This window comes from Trichosurus vulpecula, chromosome 3, assembly GCF_011100635.1.
Source record: "Trichosurus vulpecula isolate mTriVul1 chromosome 3, mTriVul1.pri, whole genome shotgun sequence".
NCBI classification, from domain to species: domain Eukaryota; kingdom Metazoa; phylum Chordata; class Mammalia; order Diprotodontia; family Phalangeridae; genus Trichosurus; species Trichosurus vulpecula.
The window spans coordinates 416911080-416925574 of record NC_050575.1 but is presented as its reverse complement, the minus strand read 5'-3'; the positions used below and the strand labels follow the sequence as shown (position 1 = coordinate 416925574).

General features: G+C 48.8%; 1 protein-coding gene across 1 annotated transcript in view; it reads right to left on the bottom strand.

The window, feature by feature from the left end:
- The window catches only part of NBAS (NBAS subunit of NRZ tethering complex), a 271212-nt gene that overhangs the window by 199835 nt on the left and 56882 nt on the right, over positions 1-14495 (bottom strand). The window contains exons 15-21 of the mRNA XM_036750476.1: positions 12565-12822; positions 11605-11730; positions 7018-7169; positions 5761-5898; positions 4506-4584; positions 1066-1170; positions 130-266 (exon numbers count right to left, since the gene is read on the bottom strand). Coding sequence (XP_036606371.1) covers positions 130-266; positions 1066-1170; positions 4506-4584; positions 5761-5898; positions 7018-7169; positions 11605-11730; positions 12565-12822 — 995 coding nt within the window. The remainder of the gene's footprint in view (positions 1-129; positions 267-1065; positions 1171-4505; positions 4585-5760; positions 5899-7017; positions 7170-11604; positions 11731-12564; positions 12823-14495) is intronic.

Sequence of the window (14495 nt, the reverse complement as noted above, 5' to 3'; positions counted from 1 at the left end):
ACTCCCAGGGCAAGACTCTCAGGATGATACATGGGCTGTGGAAGCAGGGGACCTGAGACTAAAAAACCCCACCCTTCAAAGGCTTTTGGAAAAAAAAACCACACAATTCCAAAGTCAGAATGCCCTTACCAAGCTTCTGGGAGCAGGGCCGCATACTCATGAGGAGAAGTGGTCTCTGGGAAATTGGAGAGGATGGCAAGGCGATGGGCCAGCAGCTCCGAACCATGGTATGTGAACAGGATGCCCAGGGCTGGGACGTTACTCTCCTGTACAAAGAGTGAGAGTCAAGTGCTGGCCAGGCTAAAGGGGAGAAGTGGGGCAAGAAGAGGTCAAGGGGATGGTGGGGGGAGAGGGAAGGGAAAGCAGGAGGGAAGGAGGGAGGTGGAGGGGAAGAGACAGATGGGGAAGGGGTGAAAAAGGGAGGGGGACAGAGACAGGAAGAGGGGAGGGAAGGGAAGGAAGGGAAGCCTCTTTTGCACGTGCTCATTAAGAGCTTTTCTTCAAATACCCTAAGTCGGTAGAACACCACAAGCTCAGAATAAATAGGATCTCTCTCATCCCTGCTTATCAAGCCATCGAGCCAAATGTCAAACATTTCAGGATCAACAAATGAAAACGGTCAGTGGTGCATGTCTTGATTTTCTCATCTGTAAAATGAGCGCGCTGAAGCAGCCACCTCACAGGGTCACGGTGAATCTGGAAAGGGCTTCAAATACTGGACATCATCGTGTGAATGTGAGTCCTTGTTATTCCTGTGACATCAGCGGCTTAGTAAACTTCCCAGAGTGGAAGCTCCCTCTCCCACGCAGGTGGGCATGCTCAGTGACTTCTCCCCTCCAAGAATTACATGGGGACCAGAGAAGGCCAGTGCCTGGCCCAGGACCTCACAGCCCAGCAGGGTCAGGTACAAGCACTTGAACTCAGGTCCCCCACATCAAGGCCCGTTCTCAGTCCAATCACTAAGCCGCCACCCAACATGGTCATTATGCACTATTATTCAATCAGGTAACATTTGCTGCATAGCCCAAAGCCACAGATGATGCTAATAAACAAAAAACAAATTACCCGGGCATAGGTTCTTGCTGAGAGAACAATATTCTGATTTCTGAACTTCTTAAAGAATTCAGCATCATATGTCTGCTCGGCTGCATGAGGCACTCCAAGGATTTCCTGAAGGGAAACAGTGATTTAATGAAAAGTCTTTTAAATACGGCGACAGAAAATAAATATTAAAACCTCGGCCCACTAGAATAAACGAGCCCAGAGTCAGTCACCTTCCCTCTCGGCATCTTCGTAACAGAAGCGTTCGCGGCTGCCTTCCCACCTGGATTTTCTCAACAACGGAGTGACTGCTGATATAACGCCTGGTCCCCCAACCTCCGGCACTCAATCAACTAAGGGGGCAACTGGGAACTCCAACTATCAGAGCAGGTTAAGCAACAGCGAGCACCGGGCAGGAACCTTCCAATTGTCCCACCTCGTCCTGAGCATGTATAGCCTTTGCATAAGGACTTTCTACCTCTTTATTAAAATCAAGTTAGAGCCCAGCTAATGGAGGAGGAGGAGGCCAGAGTGCCAAGTGGTTAGAGCTCGGAGGCCAAAGACAATGCCAGCTTCCCCCAGCTCCCCACCAGGCACAAATGGGCAAGCTCTGTGATTCCACCCCAGAAAATCCAGCGGCATCAAGAGAAATTCCCAAGCGAAAGGATACCGAATAAATAAATATGGCAGTTAAATATGGCAGAATAAATAAAATAGGCAGTTGCTCCAAGCACAGCCCTAGCTTGGAAGGATTGCCAGGTCTCTCCTTGGCCCTGAGGCTATACCCCCATTAGAAGGGAAGCTCCCAGAGGGAGGAGCTGACGGTCTTTGTCGTTGTGCCTGAGACCCCATTCCAGGATTGCATAAGCAGTATGAGAGGTAGGATCCAGGGACGGTGATGCAGAGGAGGGAGGAGCTTCCTGTCTGGCACCAGGCAGCCCAACCAGACACGACGGGCCAAGGCTACCAAGAGGCCAGTTCGACCTGAAGTCAGGGAGAATAAGCTGCCCCATGATTAGCGAGCATTTAGGGCTGGGAGGTGCTGCCTCCAGAGCTAACAGATCCCCACCCCTCCCACCCCATCAGCTACAGCTGAGCCCAAATGGTCCCCAAGGGCCGTCCAGCACGGACATTATGTGATGTTAGGAAGAGGTCTCGGAGGAGAGAGAGTCTGCCGGCCTCGGAGGCCACCCAGCCCTCTCCTCTCACTTTACAGATGAGAAAACTGAGTGCCCCAGAGACGTTGGGTGACCGGACCAAAGGTTCACATGCAGTAATGCTGGTGGGAGTCAAGTCAGACCCTGGGCCCCAAGCCCCATGCCCTCGTGGTTTGGTTTCTTGAGTCTGTGACAAAAAAGTAGAAATATTGCATTCCATGTTTTGTGTCGTACACCCAGATAATCAGATCTGTTAAGGGTATTTGAAGGGGTCCCCAGAGCTTGTCTATTTGAGTTGACACATTTTCCAGAAACAATGGACCCAGAGCACGCAGGGGGCCCTGAATGTGTCCAGGAAGAAGCCTCCTCTGAGCTGACCTAAAGTGCGATTTGCATCCCAAGCTGAGCTCCCTGAGTGTCCTTGGCCGTCAAGACAGGCACCAGACAATCTGCACCAGGCTTGTGCAGCCGGGCCCTTGTGGATAAGGAGACCCTCCCCTCTTCACAGTTCCAAGGAAAAAGAACTAGGCTTCGGCTGTGGCCTTGCTTCAACCCTTCAGGAGGGTTCTGTCCTTGTCCCACCTTTCCTGCACCCTTTTTCTTCCTGTGGCATGGCCCCTCTGCATGGGGATTCTGGCATCTCCTCCTTCCTGTCCTGCCATCACAAATATGCAAACTTCTTTATGGATTGTGAACTCAGTTGGACACCATGGTCATTTCTCTTGTAATAAACCTAGTTTTCACCTAAGTTTTGTGAAGCTGTGATTGCCTGTTGATAAATCCCAGGAGGAGCAGTCACACAGACTCCAGCTGGGCCACACACAGGAGCTTCTCATCACCATGGGCAAACAGATGAGTCACCTAGAAAGCCCCTAGACTTCATAGCAATTCCTCATCAAGGCAGGCTCTCCTCAGACCTCAGACCTGGATCTCTGACGTAAGATGTGAGCAGAAAAGTGTTTCAGTCAGACCTGTCTTTCACCTGTGTTTCCAGGAAAAGGGCAGTGAGAGTCCCACTGTCCTGCAGACTCTTCCAATATCATCTACAGGCCTCTGTCCAGGCCTCAAAGCCACACTTCAGAAAGGTCAATGACAGCTGGAGAGTGTCGCCAGGATGACACCAGGGCGGTGAAGGCCCTTGAGTCCATGCCATATGGGAAGCAGGCATGTTAGCCCAGAGAAGAGAATACTCAGGGCCAAGGGGAGTTCTTGTGTGGAAAAGGGGCAGGACACCTGCCAAGTGGTCCCAGAGAGCAGAACCAGGGGTAGTGGGGAGAAGTGAGAAAGAGGCCAATTCAGGTGTGTCATCAGGAGAAAACACCGTAATAGCAGACAAGCGCTTTCCCAGCCCAGAGCAGGCTGCCTGGGGAGGGAGTGGGTTCCCCTCCTTGAGGGGCTTTGGGCAAATGCCTTCTTGTGTATGGCCCCGATCAGATGGCACCTTATCCTTCCAGCTCTCCAGTTCTGTGGTTCTGAGGAGTGCCAGGCTTGAAAATAAAGATCCAGGAGACTGCTTCGAGAAGATAATTATCATCTCAGGGGAGTTTATGAGGTTACCAAGAGAGGAGAGAGGAAAAATGGAGGGCCCGGGTTAGATCTATGGGGTAAACCCAGTAACAAGGGGGTGCACATCGGGGGGAGGATGCAAGAAAAACCAGAGGGTGGCAAATTGGGACCAAGGATGCTGAGACAAGAGCAGGGAGCCTGAGAAGAGGCCGTCTGATGAGACAAATATTGGAGAGATGGAAGGGGAGTAGCAGGGGCAGGGGGCACACCAGGCCTTCTAGGAGCTTGGCACAAAAGGTCAAAAGGACAGGGAGACAGAGGGAGGTAAGGTGAGAGGCCAGGGCCTGGCTGAGGGTAGGGGAGACAGAGGGGCAGCACGGACCCATTGCACAAGTGCGGGGCTAGCTCTGGTGAAGAGAAGGGACCTATCTCCTTAGGAACAGGGGACAACATCAAGAGGTCTGAGACAGGAAGCAGGGCAGGGAGGGGAAGGACACACTCAGCAAATCCCCCTTATTTTCTGAGTCAAAGAGGAGGTACAGGAGGCATGGAAGAGGAGACGAGGGCAATGCCAGAAAGCAAGACAGTGAGTGTGGGAGAAACAGAGGCAGGGAGGACCCCAGCACCTCTGGGAAAGCGTGGGAAGGCCCATTGTGGATAAGTGAAAAACAGGCTGAGCTTGGGAAGGCCAATTGCTGACCCAAAAGGTCAGAAGTGGCCAGAGTGCAGGACCCAACGCTCTGTGAGGCCCAAAGACCCTGCTGAGGGTCTCATGAGGCCAGACGCCCCAGGGAGCCTTACCTCGTATGTCGCCAGCCGGTCCAGGTAGGTCAGTAACTTCAGTCTGCACCGGCACAGCTCCTTCTGTTCCAGCGTTAACCTGCGGCCAAAGGAAGCATGTCAGCCCCAAATTCACAATTACTCACTGACAGAGACATGAGAGTTATTCTGCTTGGCCTCAAAACACAAAACTAGAACCAAGGGAAGGATTACAACCAATGAGCCATCCCACAGTGTAACAACCATTGCCTTGGGAGGGAATGTGCTCCTTCCACAGGAGGTGACAAGGGACTGAGGAATCACTGCCCCAGGTGCTGGAGGACAAGTAGATGCCTCCTGAGGCCCCCTCCTAGCACCAGAGCGGGCAGGAGGCCCACCCCCACCAAACCACTGGCTCATCTAGCCTGCAGAGCTGCTGGATTGTGGCTGTCCTGATAGGGCCGAGTCCAGACACTCCCCAGGGTCCCCCCCAATAGCCGGGGAGCCTCTGGAGGACAGAGGCTGCCTCTGACCTCTTTCTGTAACTCTGGTGCTTAGCTCCATGCCTGGCACTCAGCAGGCACTTAACAAACGCTGACTGACTGAATGATTCGGATGCCTTTTTCCCAGTCTGCATCTGCTGCCCTCTAAGGCTTGGCCCATACACTTAGCCGTTCCAAGCTTTGATGCATTCAATGTCCAGCCATCTTCCTTCCTCATCATGTCACTTCTGCTTCTCCAAGGCTGGGCATGGCCCTCCCTTGGAATTCCAACTCCTCACCCAAGAGTCCAAGGCTTCAGCCTCATCCCAGACCAAAGAACCTGGGGCAAAGGGTGGGGAGAGGGCCTGGGAGGAGAAACCAATGTTCTGGGGCCCCTTCAACTTAGAAACCACCAATCGCACACTGTGGCAGGCCCACAGAGCCTTGGTTTCCTATTAGATGGTGCCCCTTCTTACGTGAAGGGCCTTCCAGCTGGCTCTCAATGTGACTGTGACTGTGATCTCAGTGAAGATCAAAATGAATTCTCAGATTCAGCTCAGCAGTGCCCAAGGGATCACCCAGTCTGACCCCACGGTTCAGAGCTGAGGAAAACGAGACACCAAGAAGTCCTAACCCAGGCTTCCACAGGCTCCCACTTACTGACCAGCAGAGCTGGACTAGACCCTCGGGCTCCCGAGGGATGCCCACAGCAAAGCCACCACGACCCCAGCGGGAGAACAGCACCGAGCTAGGCCAGGGCCCAGGCGTCCGGAGAGGCTGTTTAACCAGGCCCGCGGTCAGCGCACATAACATACTGTGAGAAGTTGACTAAGTGGAGGAGCTCTTGTTTCTTCTTGAGCCATCCCTCCCTTGTGTCTTCAACATCTTCAGCAGGTGACAAAAGGTCCTCGTAAGGCACCTCAGCAAGGTCGACCTCCCCTGGCAAGATAAATCTAGAAGGAAGACAGAAAACCCAAATCAAGGTTGATTGAAAAGAGATTTCTCTTTAAAAATTAATTTACTCAGTACTAGTTTTTACACTCTTCTGTATTTTATTTTTAGAATTGATTTTCGGAAAAACCGTAACAATAAATTCATTACTGGAATATCAGCTTTGCTTTGGTAATAAACCTTATTGATCCACACAAGGTCTCACTGAAACATCTCCAGAGCCATCCATCTTCCTCATCGCAGGAAATCAGCAGCCTCACAGGATGGGGGAAAGGGCCACTCTGCCCAAGTGCAGGTGCTGCAGTACATGCACACACATGCTGGTAGCCAAGGACGGAGCCTCAGGCGCTTCCCCTACGAGGTCTTACAAAGGAAGGCACTCTGAATCTCGAGCTGGCTCCATATCCACCTGTCTGTCCCAGGCAGAAAGTGCTGCAGCAAGTGGAGACCTTGGGGATCACCCAGAACAAGGCCTTTACATCACTGAGGAGGAGACTGCAGCCAGGGAGGGGAAACCATTTACATCATATCACACACCAAAGAAGTGACAGAGTCAGGACCAAGTCCAGGCCTCCTGACACCTGGATCTCCTACGAGGTGATTTGTAGAGCACTCCTCCAAGGACCTCACAAAGAGGCATCTCCTTCCATGCATAAACACAAGCATTAACAAACACTTAGTGTCTGAGCTGGGATTTGTATTAATAGAAGGAACAGGGGCTGGTGGAGTGCAAAGATGTGAGATTAGAAGAAGGAAGAAAACCAGAGTTTCGATCAAGCACCCGATGCTCGCTAGCCACACCTGGCCAAGGAATCTGATCTCTCGTGCCTCAGTCTCCTCATTTGTAAAATGAGGAAAATAACGCCTTTTCTCTCTGCCTCCCAGGGCCACAGGGAGGCTGAAAGGGAACAGTGCGCAGACAGCATGGCGCCAACCTTAAAACCCAAATAAAATCATCTGTTACTGGTCAGTCAGTGTGGCCCCAGCTAAGGAGGCAACTGTCCAGGCCCGTGACCCACACATATACCGGAGGCACCTATTTAAAGGGGAGAAGTCACAGAAGCCACGACGCGCCTGGGATCCTTTAGAAACCCAGCCGGAGGCACATCCCAGACACATACCTGCCATTGTCCTCTCCTTTGCCAATGGCCAGAAGAGCCTCCAGGTCCGTGCCCTTTAAGCCATACTGAAGTAATTCCTTTGCCGCCTCGACATTCTCGGGGACTCTTTCCAGACATTCATGAAGAACCCAAGCGCGCTTCTTAATTTTACTCTGGGAACAAAGCACAGACAGAGGTGACAGGAAGCCCATGGCAACGCACGGCAGACTGAGGAGCTGGAAGCTGCCCTCTACCCAGGGGGTGACCCTGCAGTCAGGGTCCTTTGGGACATCTCCAAAGATTCTTCCCAAGAAGCCAGAGCCTGGGCCACTCGCGTGTGCAGAGGCCACATCCCTCTGTAGACCCAAAGCAAGGGAACGTGGCAGACACAGTGAGAACACCTTTAGGAAGGGTCCCAAGTGCTCCTGAAACCCAAGAATACGTGGGTGATCTTTGTGAGGCACACAGAGGCAAGCTCTTACAAAAGCTGGCAGCCCACGCCAGGGTCACAGGCTCCATGAGCATGGGCACCCACACAGTTCACAAACGTGCTACCAGGTCAGCAGGCTGCTCTGAACACACATCAAAGCCCCTATGGCCCGCAAAGTCTGCAGGCAGCCAGGGAACAGTCTGTCTCCAGGAGACTTTCCCTTAATCACATTTCTCTGTCCCACAGAAATGGTTAATGTGGCACAATCATCGAGTTGCCCTTTCTGTTATCCTCTTTATCCAATCAGCTGCCAAGCCCTCCCTTGGAAATACCCTCCCAGCCCTACCGCTACACGCCTGACTCAGGAATGTTCAGCTTCCCCCTAAATCATAGCAAGTGTCTCCACCTTGTTCTCTCACCTCCAGGATCCCTCTCCTGCCCCAGTCCTCATCCACACAGCTGAGACTGCCTGAAGCACTTTCCCAAGGCTTCATGCCACTTACTTGCTCAAAAACTGCAGCCCACCGCTGGAGAAAAATCAACCCATCAGATGGGTCCTCAAAGCTCTCTAGAATCTGGCTCAACTCGCCTCTAGGACCTCATGTGCCCCCCTTTCTCCACACTCCCCACCCCAGAGTCCAGACACATACAGAAGCCAACCAATCCCAAGCAGGACTGACTCCCACCACATTCTTTACCACCAAGTCAAGGCTTTGCATCAATTCAATTCTGTCATTTATTAAGCCCCAAGTTCATGCAAAGTACCCTGCTCAGACCAAGAAAAGTCAGGATTTCATCCAAACTTGAACCCTGCTTAGTAAATCCTGGCTTAGGCATTGGTCCACAGGCCCTTCTCCCCATCCTATGGATAACCAAGCATGTGGTACATCACACCCAGCCTCGGGCACCTCTTCAAGTACGGCTGGGTTGTAAGGTTCATATTCTCTGTCCTCTCTCACCAGGAAGTTTGTGAACTCCAAAGGGCAAGGGCTCTGGCTGAGGCTTCTCTTTAGGCAGACATTCCAGAGCCAAGGGCTTGACTACCAGCAGTGCTGACATGACCAATGACTTCTGGTCACCCGCAAGCCATTGGAGTCCCCAGAGAGCATCCTTTAACACGTGCCACAAAGAAACAAGCCCACTGGCTGCCACTTATCTGCCAGTGCTCAATTAATGCTTAACAACATGACGAAGGAGAGAAAAAGAATTAGGTGAGGCCATCTCTTTAAAATGGTTAATTTTTCTGCCTTTTCACTTATACAGTCTCCTCCCTCCTTCATTTAAAAAAAAATTACCTTTTTTATCTTGTTAAAGAAAAAACATTTAAGAATGATCAGAATATAAAAGTACAACAGAGGCAAAAAGAATTGTAGACATCTTCTAGTCCTGGGGTTCTTAGCTTGTGGGTCATGAACTTTGTTTTAAATATTTTGTTAATCATATTTCAATATAAATTGTTTCCTTTGTAATCCTGTGGAGTTTTTTATTTTATTCATTTAAAAGACAGAATTGATAAACTCCACCACACTGCCCAAGGCATCCAAGACACAAAAAACCTTAAGAGTTCCTAATCCACATATTAATAACAAGAACAAAATCATATAACTATGTGAAGAGAAAAGAAATTTTTGAAAAGATACACCCCATTCCTGTTAAAACCTTAGAAAGCATAGGAATAAATGGTTCTTTCCTTAATATGGTAGGTAGGTTGTAGCACAGATAAAGAGAAAAAATATCACTTTTTGCAGATAATGTGATGGTTTAGAGAACTCTCAAGAGTTCACCAAAAAAATGAATTGAAATAATTAACAACTTCAGCAAAGTTGTAGAATAGAAAATAAACCCACATAAATGATCAGCATTTCTGTTTATTAGCAACAAGACACAGAAGGAAGAAAAGGAGAAACCCCATTTCAAGTAACTAAGGAATACATAAAACACCTGGAATCCACCTACCAAGACATACACAGGAACTATATATATATATACAACTATAAAATACTATTTACACAAATACAGATCTAAACAACTAGGGACATACTGCTCATGAAGAGGGAAAAACAATAAAATAAAAATGAAAATACTATCTAAATTAATTCACTTATTCAGTGCCATACCAGCCAAAGGATTCCTTTTTAGATCCAGAAAAAATAATAATGAAATTTATCCAGAGGAACAAATGTACAAAAATCTCAAGGAAAATAACAGGGGAAAAAAGGGGAAAGAAAGGGGTATAGAAGCACCAAAGCTCAATTATACTAAAATGTGGTAATCTTTGAAACAATTTGGTACTAGTTAAGAAATAAAGAGGTCTATGAATGCAACAGATTACACAAAATATAAAAGCAAATAAAGACAGCAGCCTGATGTTTGTCAAAACCAAGGATCATAGCTACTGGGAAAGAATTCACTATTCAACAAAAATCACTGGGAAAGCTGGGAAGCTGTCTGGCAGAAACTAGCACAGACCAACATCTCACACCATATATAAATATAAGTTCCAAATGAGTCCATGATTTAGACATAAAAGATAGCATAATAAGCAGATTAGAGAGGCAAAGAATAAGTCAACTGCCAAATATATGGAGGGAGGAAGAGTTCATGACCAAACGGGGATGTGAAGGTTCACAGGAGACAAAACTGAAAATGGTGATTACATAAAATCGTAACATTTTGTGCACAAACAAAACCGACGCAGTTAAAACTAGAAAAGGAACAAATAAATGGGCAAAAAAAATCTTTTAAGTTTCTCTGATAATATCTCCTCCCTAAGATAGACAGATAGATATGGAGCGAATTAAAATTTACAAGAATGAGAACACCCCTATTTATGAATGCTTAAAGGATATAAACAATCGGTTTTAAAGGAAGAAATAAAATCTATCAATAGCCATAAAAAAAAACAATTCTCCAAATCATTAACAATTAGAGAAATGCAAATCAAAACAACTCACACCCATGGAATTGGCAGAGTTGACAAAGAGGAAAATAACCGATGCAGGAGGGGGTGGGGGAACAGGTACATTAATGCCCTGCTGGTAGAGCTGTGAAGTGGTCCAGCCCTTAAGAAAAGTAATCTGAAGCTAAGCCTAATAGGCTGCTAAAGAGCGCATGACCTTTGACACAGCAACACCACTAAGAGGTCTGTAATCAAAGGAAAAGAAAACCGACCCAATGCACAAAAATATTAAAGCAGCTTGTTCTGTGGTGAAGAACTGAAAGCTAAGGGCGTGTCTCCCGACTGAGAAAACCAAAAAAATATGGTTTAAAAATGTGATGGAATACAGCTGTATTATTAAAAATAATGACAGGAGAGAGCTCCAGAAAAACCCATGAAGACTCGGACTAAAAGATCTCGGGAAACGAGCAGAGCCAGGAGAATACGCAAACACTGCAAAGTCAAATAATTTTTAAAGACTTAAAAACCTCTTAGTAATGCAACGACTAGCCACGACGAGAGACGCTGCCCACCTCCTGAAAGGAGGGCGTGACCTCGGCAGGCAGACTGAGGCAAGCGTTTTATGGACATGGCCAGTGGGGAAAGGTGCCTATCATACTATGCTTATCATACAAAAGGTTTTTTCCCTTCTTTTTCAAGAAAGAAAGGTACACAGGCGGATTTTTTGTTCATTGGGAATTTATAATTTAATTTAAAAAAAAAAACAAACCCTGATCTAATCCAACCCCGTCGTTTCACACAGATGAAGAAGATGAGGACCAGAGAGGTGGTGACTGAGCCAGCTGAGCTGGGAGGAGGACTCTGTCTCACAGGGCCCAGGCTCATGGTCCTTCCTCTCCATCAGGCTACAAGGCTCTCAAAGGGAGAAATCAACAAAGATCATGGTGGAATGTTTTCTTAGCATTGAATTTATGAAAATGACATACAGCTTTTCTTTACCTATAGCTTTTCATTTCAGCTTTTTAATCACAGAATAAAATACAAGTAAAAACAGCCTATCCTAAATGGAACAGGTGTCATGACAGTATGCGAGACCAGGTTTGATTTTCTTCCTTCTACACTGCTGGTGGGGGCAGAAAATGGATGCTGCCTCTGCCCCCCTACACACACACACACACACACACACACACACACATGCACACACATATACATACGCACATGTGCACATGCACATGTGCACACACACTAGCAAACACCTGGCTTAGGATATCTCACTTACCAAGTAATCCTGAATAGAAGCGATGTTGACGGTGGACTTCCTCCACTGCCTCTGATAGACAAGATCTGTATCCAGCCCGTAGGTCTGAGCCAGAGACAAGGCTTCATGGTATTCTTCATTCTCAATCTTAAAGCAAGAAATGAACATGAGCCCACGTTAGTCCTTGAGCTGACCAACGTCACTGAGAGCATTGTGCCTAGGACTCATCCTCTCCCCTTGCACAATCAGCATTCGTGGCATTCAGAGCCCCACTGGCCACAGCAGGAAAGGGGAAAAGGCACAGCTGAACACCCATGACAACACCCTGGCTGTCACCTAGGCCTCACCTAAGTTCCTAAATGGAAGACGAAGAACCCATAGCCAAGTAAAGAAGCAAAAAACAACAGCAAGGGGCAGGGCCAGAAGCAGGGTGGAGAATGAGTGACTGGCCACTGGTCCTGGGTTCCTGCCACTCCTCGGTACTCACGGGAGCCATAGGCCAGGACAGGGACTAGACCTGGGATTTCCTGGGTGTGGACACCTCCCTCTGCCAGGGTGGGGTACAACGAGAGGTGAAGCCCCATTCCTAGGGCCACCCAACCAAGATGTGCCCAAGATCCAACTAGAACCCAGGCCCTCTTGGCACAAAGGCTCTTTAAGGTATACAAGACCCCTCCTGTCTGGCACAACATGGGGCTACTTCATGAACCAAAGGGAGCAGGTGAAGGGAGGAAGAAAGGACCATGAGAGGTGTGGACCCCCCCAAAACTGGATTTCCAACTGGAAAGTGTTCCATTCTGCTTTCAGGATGGCTCTGCCTGTATTCATTCTTCAGGGGCTAGCAACGGCCCGGTCCCCATCCCCAAGAGCCCTGTGGGTGTGAACGCCCCTTTCAATAAGTTCTCCTAGGTCAGATGAGCCACAGCCTGAAGTCAGAAAGTGAGGCTCCCCCCAGAACCCCCAGCGCCAGGCCATGCTCACCTTGCGTTGGTAGAGCTCCTCAGGAGTGGTGGACCTCAGGCTCACCAGGCGGTAGTTCTTGGTGATGGTCCGGGGGCGCTTTCGGGGTGGAGCAAAGCGCTCCATCTCAGTCACAAAGTAGAGGCCTTGCTTGATGTAGCTGAAGTACCGAGCCTTGGCAGACATTTCATCATCCGAGTCAGAGTCCTCATCTCCGTCCTCTTCTTCCTCCGGCCTAGTCTCCATACGTGATCTCTTCGGAGCCAGCCTTATCTCACACTGCAGGGAAAGAATAGACACAAAACAGTTGGTACCTGAGCTCCCCTTTCCAAGGCCGGGGACAGGGAGAGAACTCCCTGGGGAGGGAATGCCCTCTCCCAACAGAAATCAGCACCTCCTCTGAAGCTCAGAGTCTCAGGAAGTCCCTGGCCAGGGGGAGGACGTCAGCCCAGGGCTTCCTGGCTTCAAGACCAGCTCTCTACCCCCTACTCATGTCAGGTCTCCCTCTAGACCAGGACTGTCCAAAATGTAGCCCCACAGTGCAATTTATGCAGCCTGCCTCCAACCATAAAAATTTACATAAATGCTTTAGTAAACAAAGTAAACCACAGAGCTCTTGCTTAAATGGCAAATCAAAATATATTGTGTATTGTTTCAATAAAAACCTGAGGTTGGACAGCCCTGATCTAGAACCATGGACTGAAAAGCACATAAGGGACGTTAGCTTCAGGTTTGATCTTTCTTTACAGGCTACATCACTATGATTAAGGAAGAGAATCCAATCCTGTATCCACAGTTCATGGGGGTTGGGCCTATCAGCAGATGTGCCAAGGCTCCAGAACTGAAATGCTTTTAAACAACACGCCTTTGGGGCAGGTTTGCAAAAACTAACATGGGCTCCTGTTCATTCCCTGCTTTCAGACTGAGAATGAAGAATAACACAAAGCCTTGTCTCTGGCTCAGACCCATGGGCTGGATCCTGACCTTGTCTATCAGAGGCAGCAAGATCACTGGGTAAGTGCGATATCCCGAGCCATTCTAAGGTTCTGAGATTGGGGATGGTCTCATGAAGAGACAGCCTCACAGCACGAGGATACAAATCTCCTTCCCTTTGGTCAGCGGTCTTCCTGTCCAGGAAGGGCCGCCCAATGACTGGTGTCCTTAAAAATCTGGGACAAAAGAAGGGGAGTAGTCATGGGCTTTAATAAGAATGCCTCATTCTTCTCTTCCCTCTTTCTAAAACATGTGGGGCAGCTCTCCGACGGAGGAGACAGAGAGGCCTGGCTGTCAGAGATAACTGGGATTCCAGAGGACAGACAGGCTCTGATGTGAAGCCACATTTCTCTTAAGAATATCTTTAGCAAAGCAAACAGTTGTCATTTTGCATTGGCATGAAAACTGCTGAAAGGCCTGAGCCTGTAAAGGAATTTTAAGTAACCAACAGAAATTTCCAAGCACTAAATCAGTGAAAAAAATGGCAAAGACATTTTCTCATTTAAAAGGAACAAATTCCTGAAGTAGTCGGGGAATCACCTCTGGGAAGACACTAACGACTCAACATCTTTGGCCTGAACCTCACACTGTATCCTGCATCAGAAAGGGCAGGAGAAGCTCAATTTATCACCTTAGGGAAAACCAAATCTTCACACAGAACCCTCACAAATGTCCTGCATCCAGCTTCCATGAGGGTCTTTCTCAAAGCAACAAAACACTGACTTCCAACAAGACTCCAAAGACTCACTCCTGCTAAATAAGACGGCCACCCAGGGGACTGCTCAACAGGTGCCCCGGGCTCCCAGGCCAGGGGTCATCCTGAATTCCCCACTCCATCTCAATGCCCCACCACCAGCGCATCCAAGCTGGTGCCAAAGCCTGCTGCCTTAAACTGTGCAGCATCTCTGAGATGCGCCCCCTTCTCTCCTCTGACCCTGCCTCCACCCCATGCAGACCCT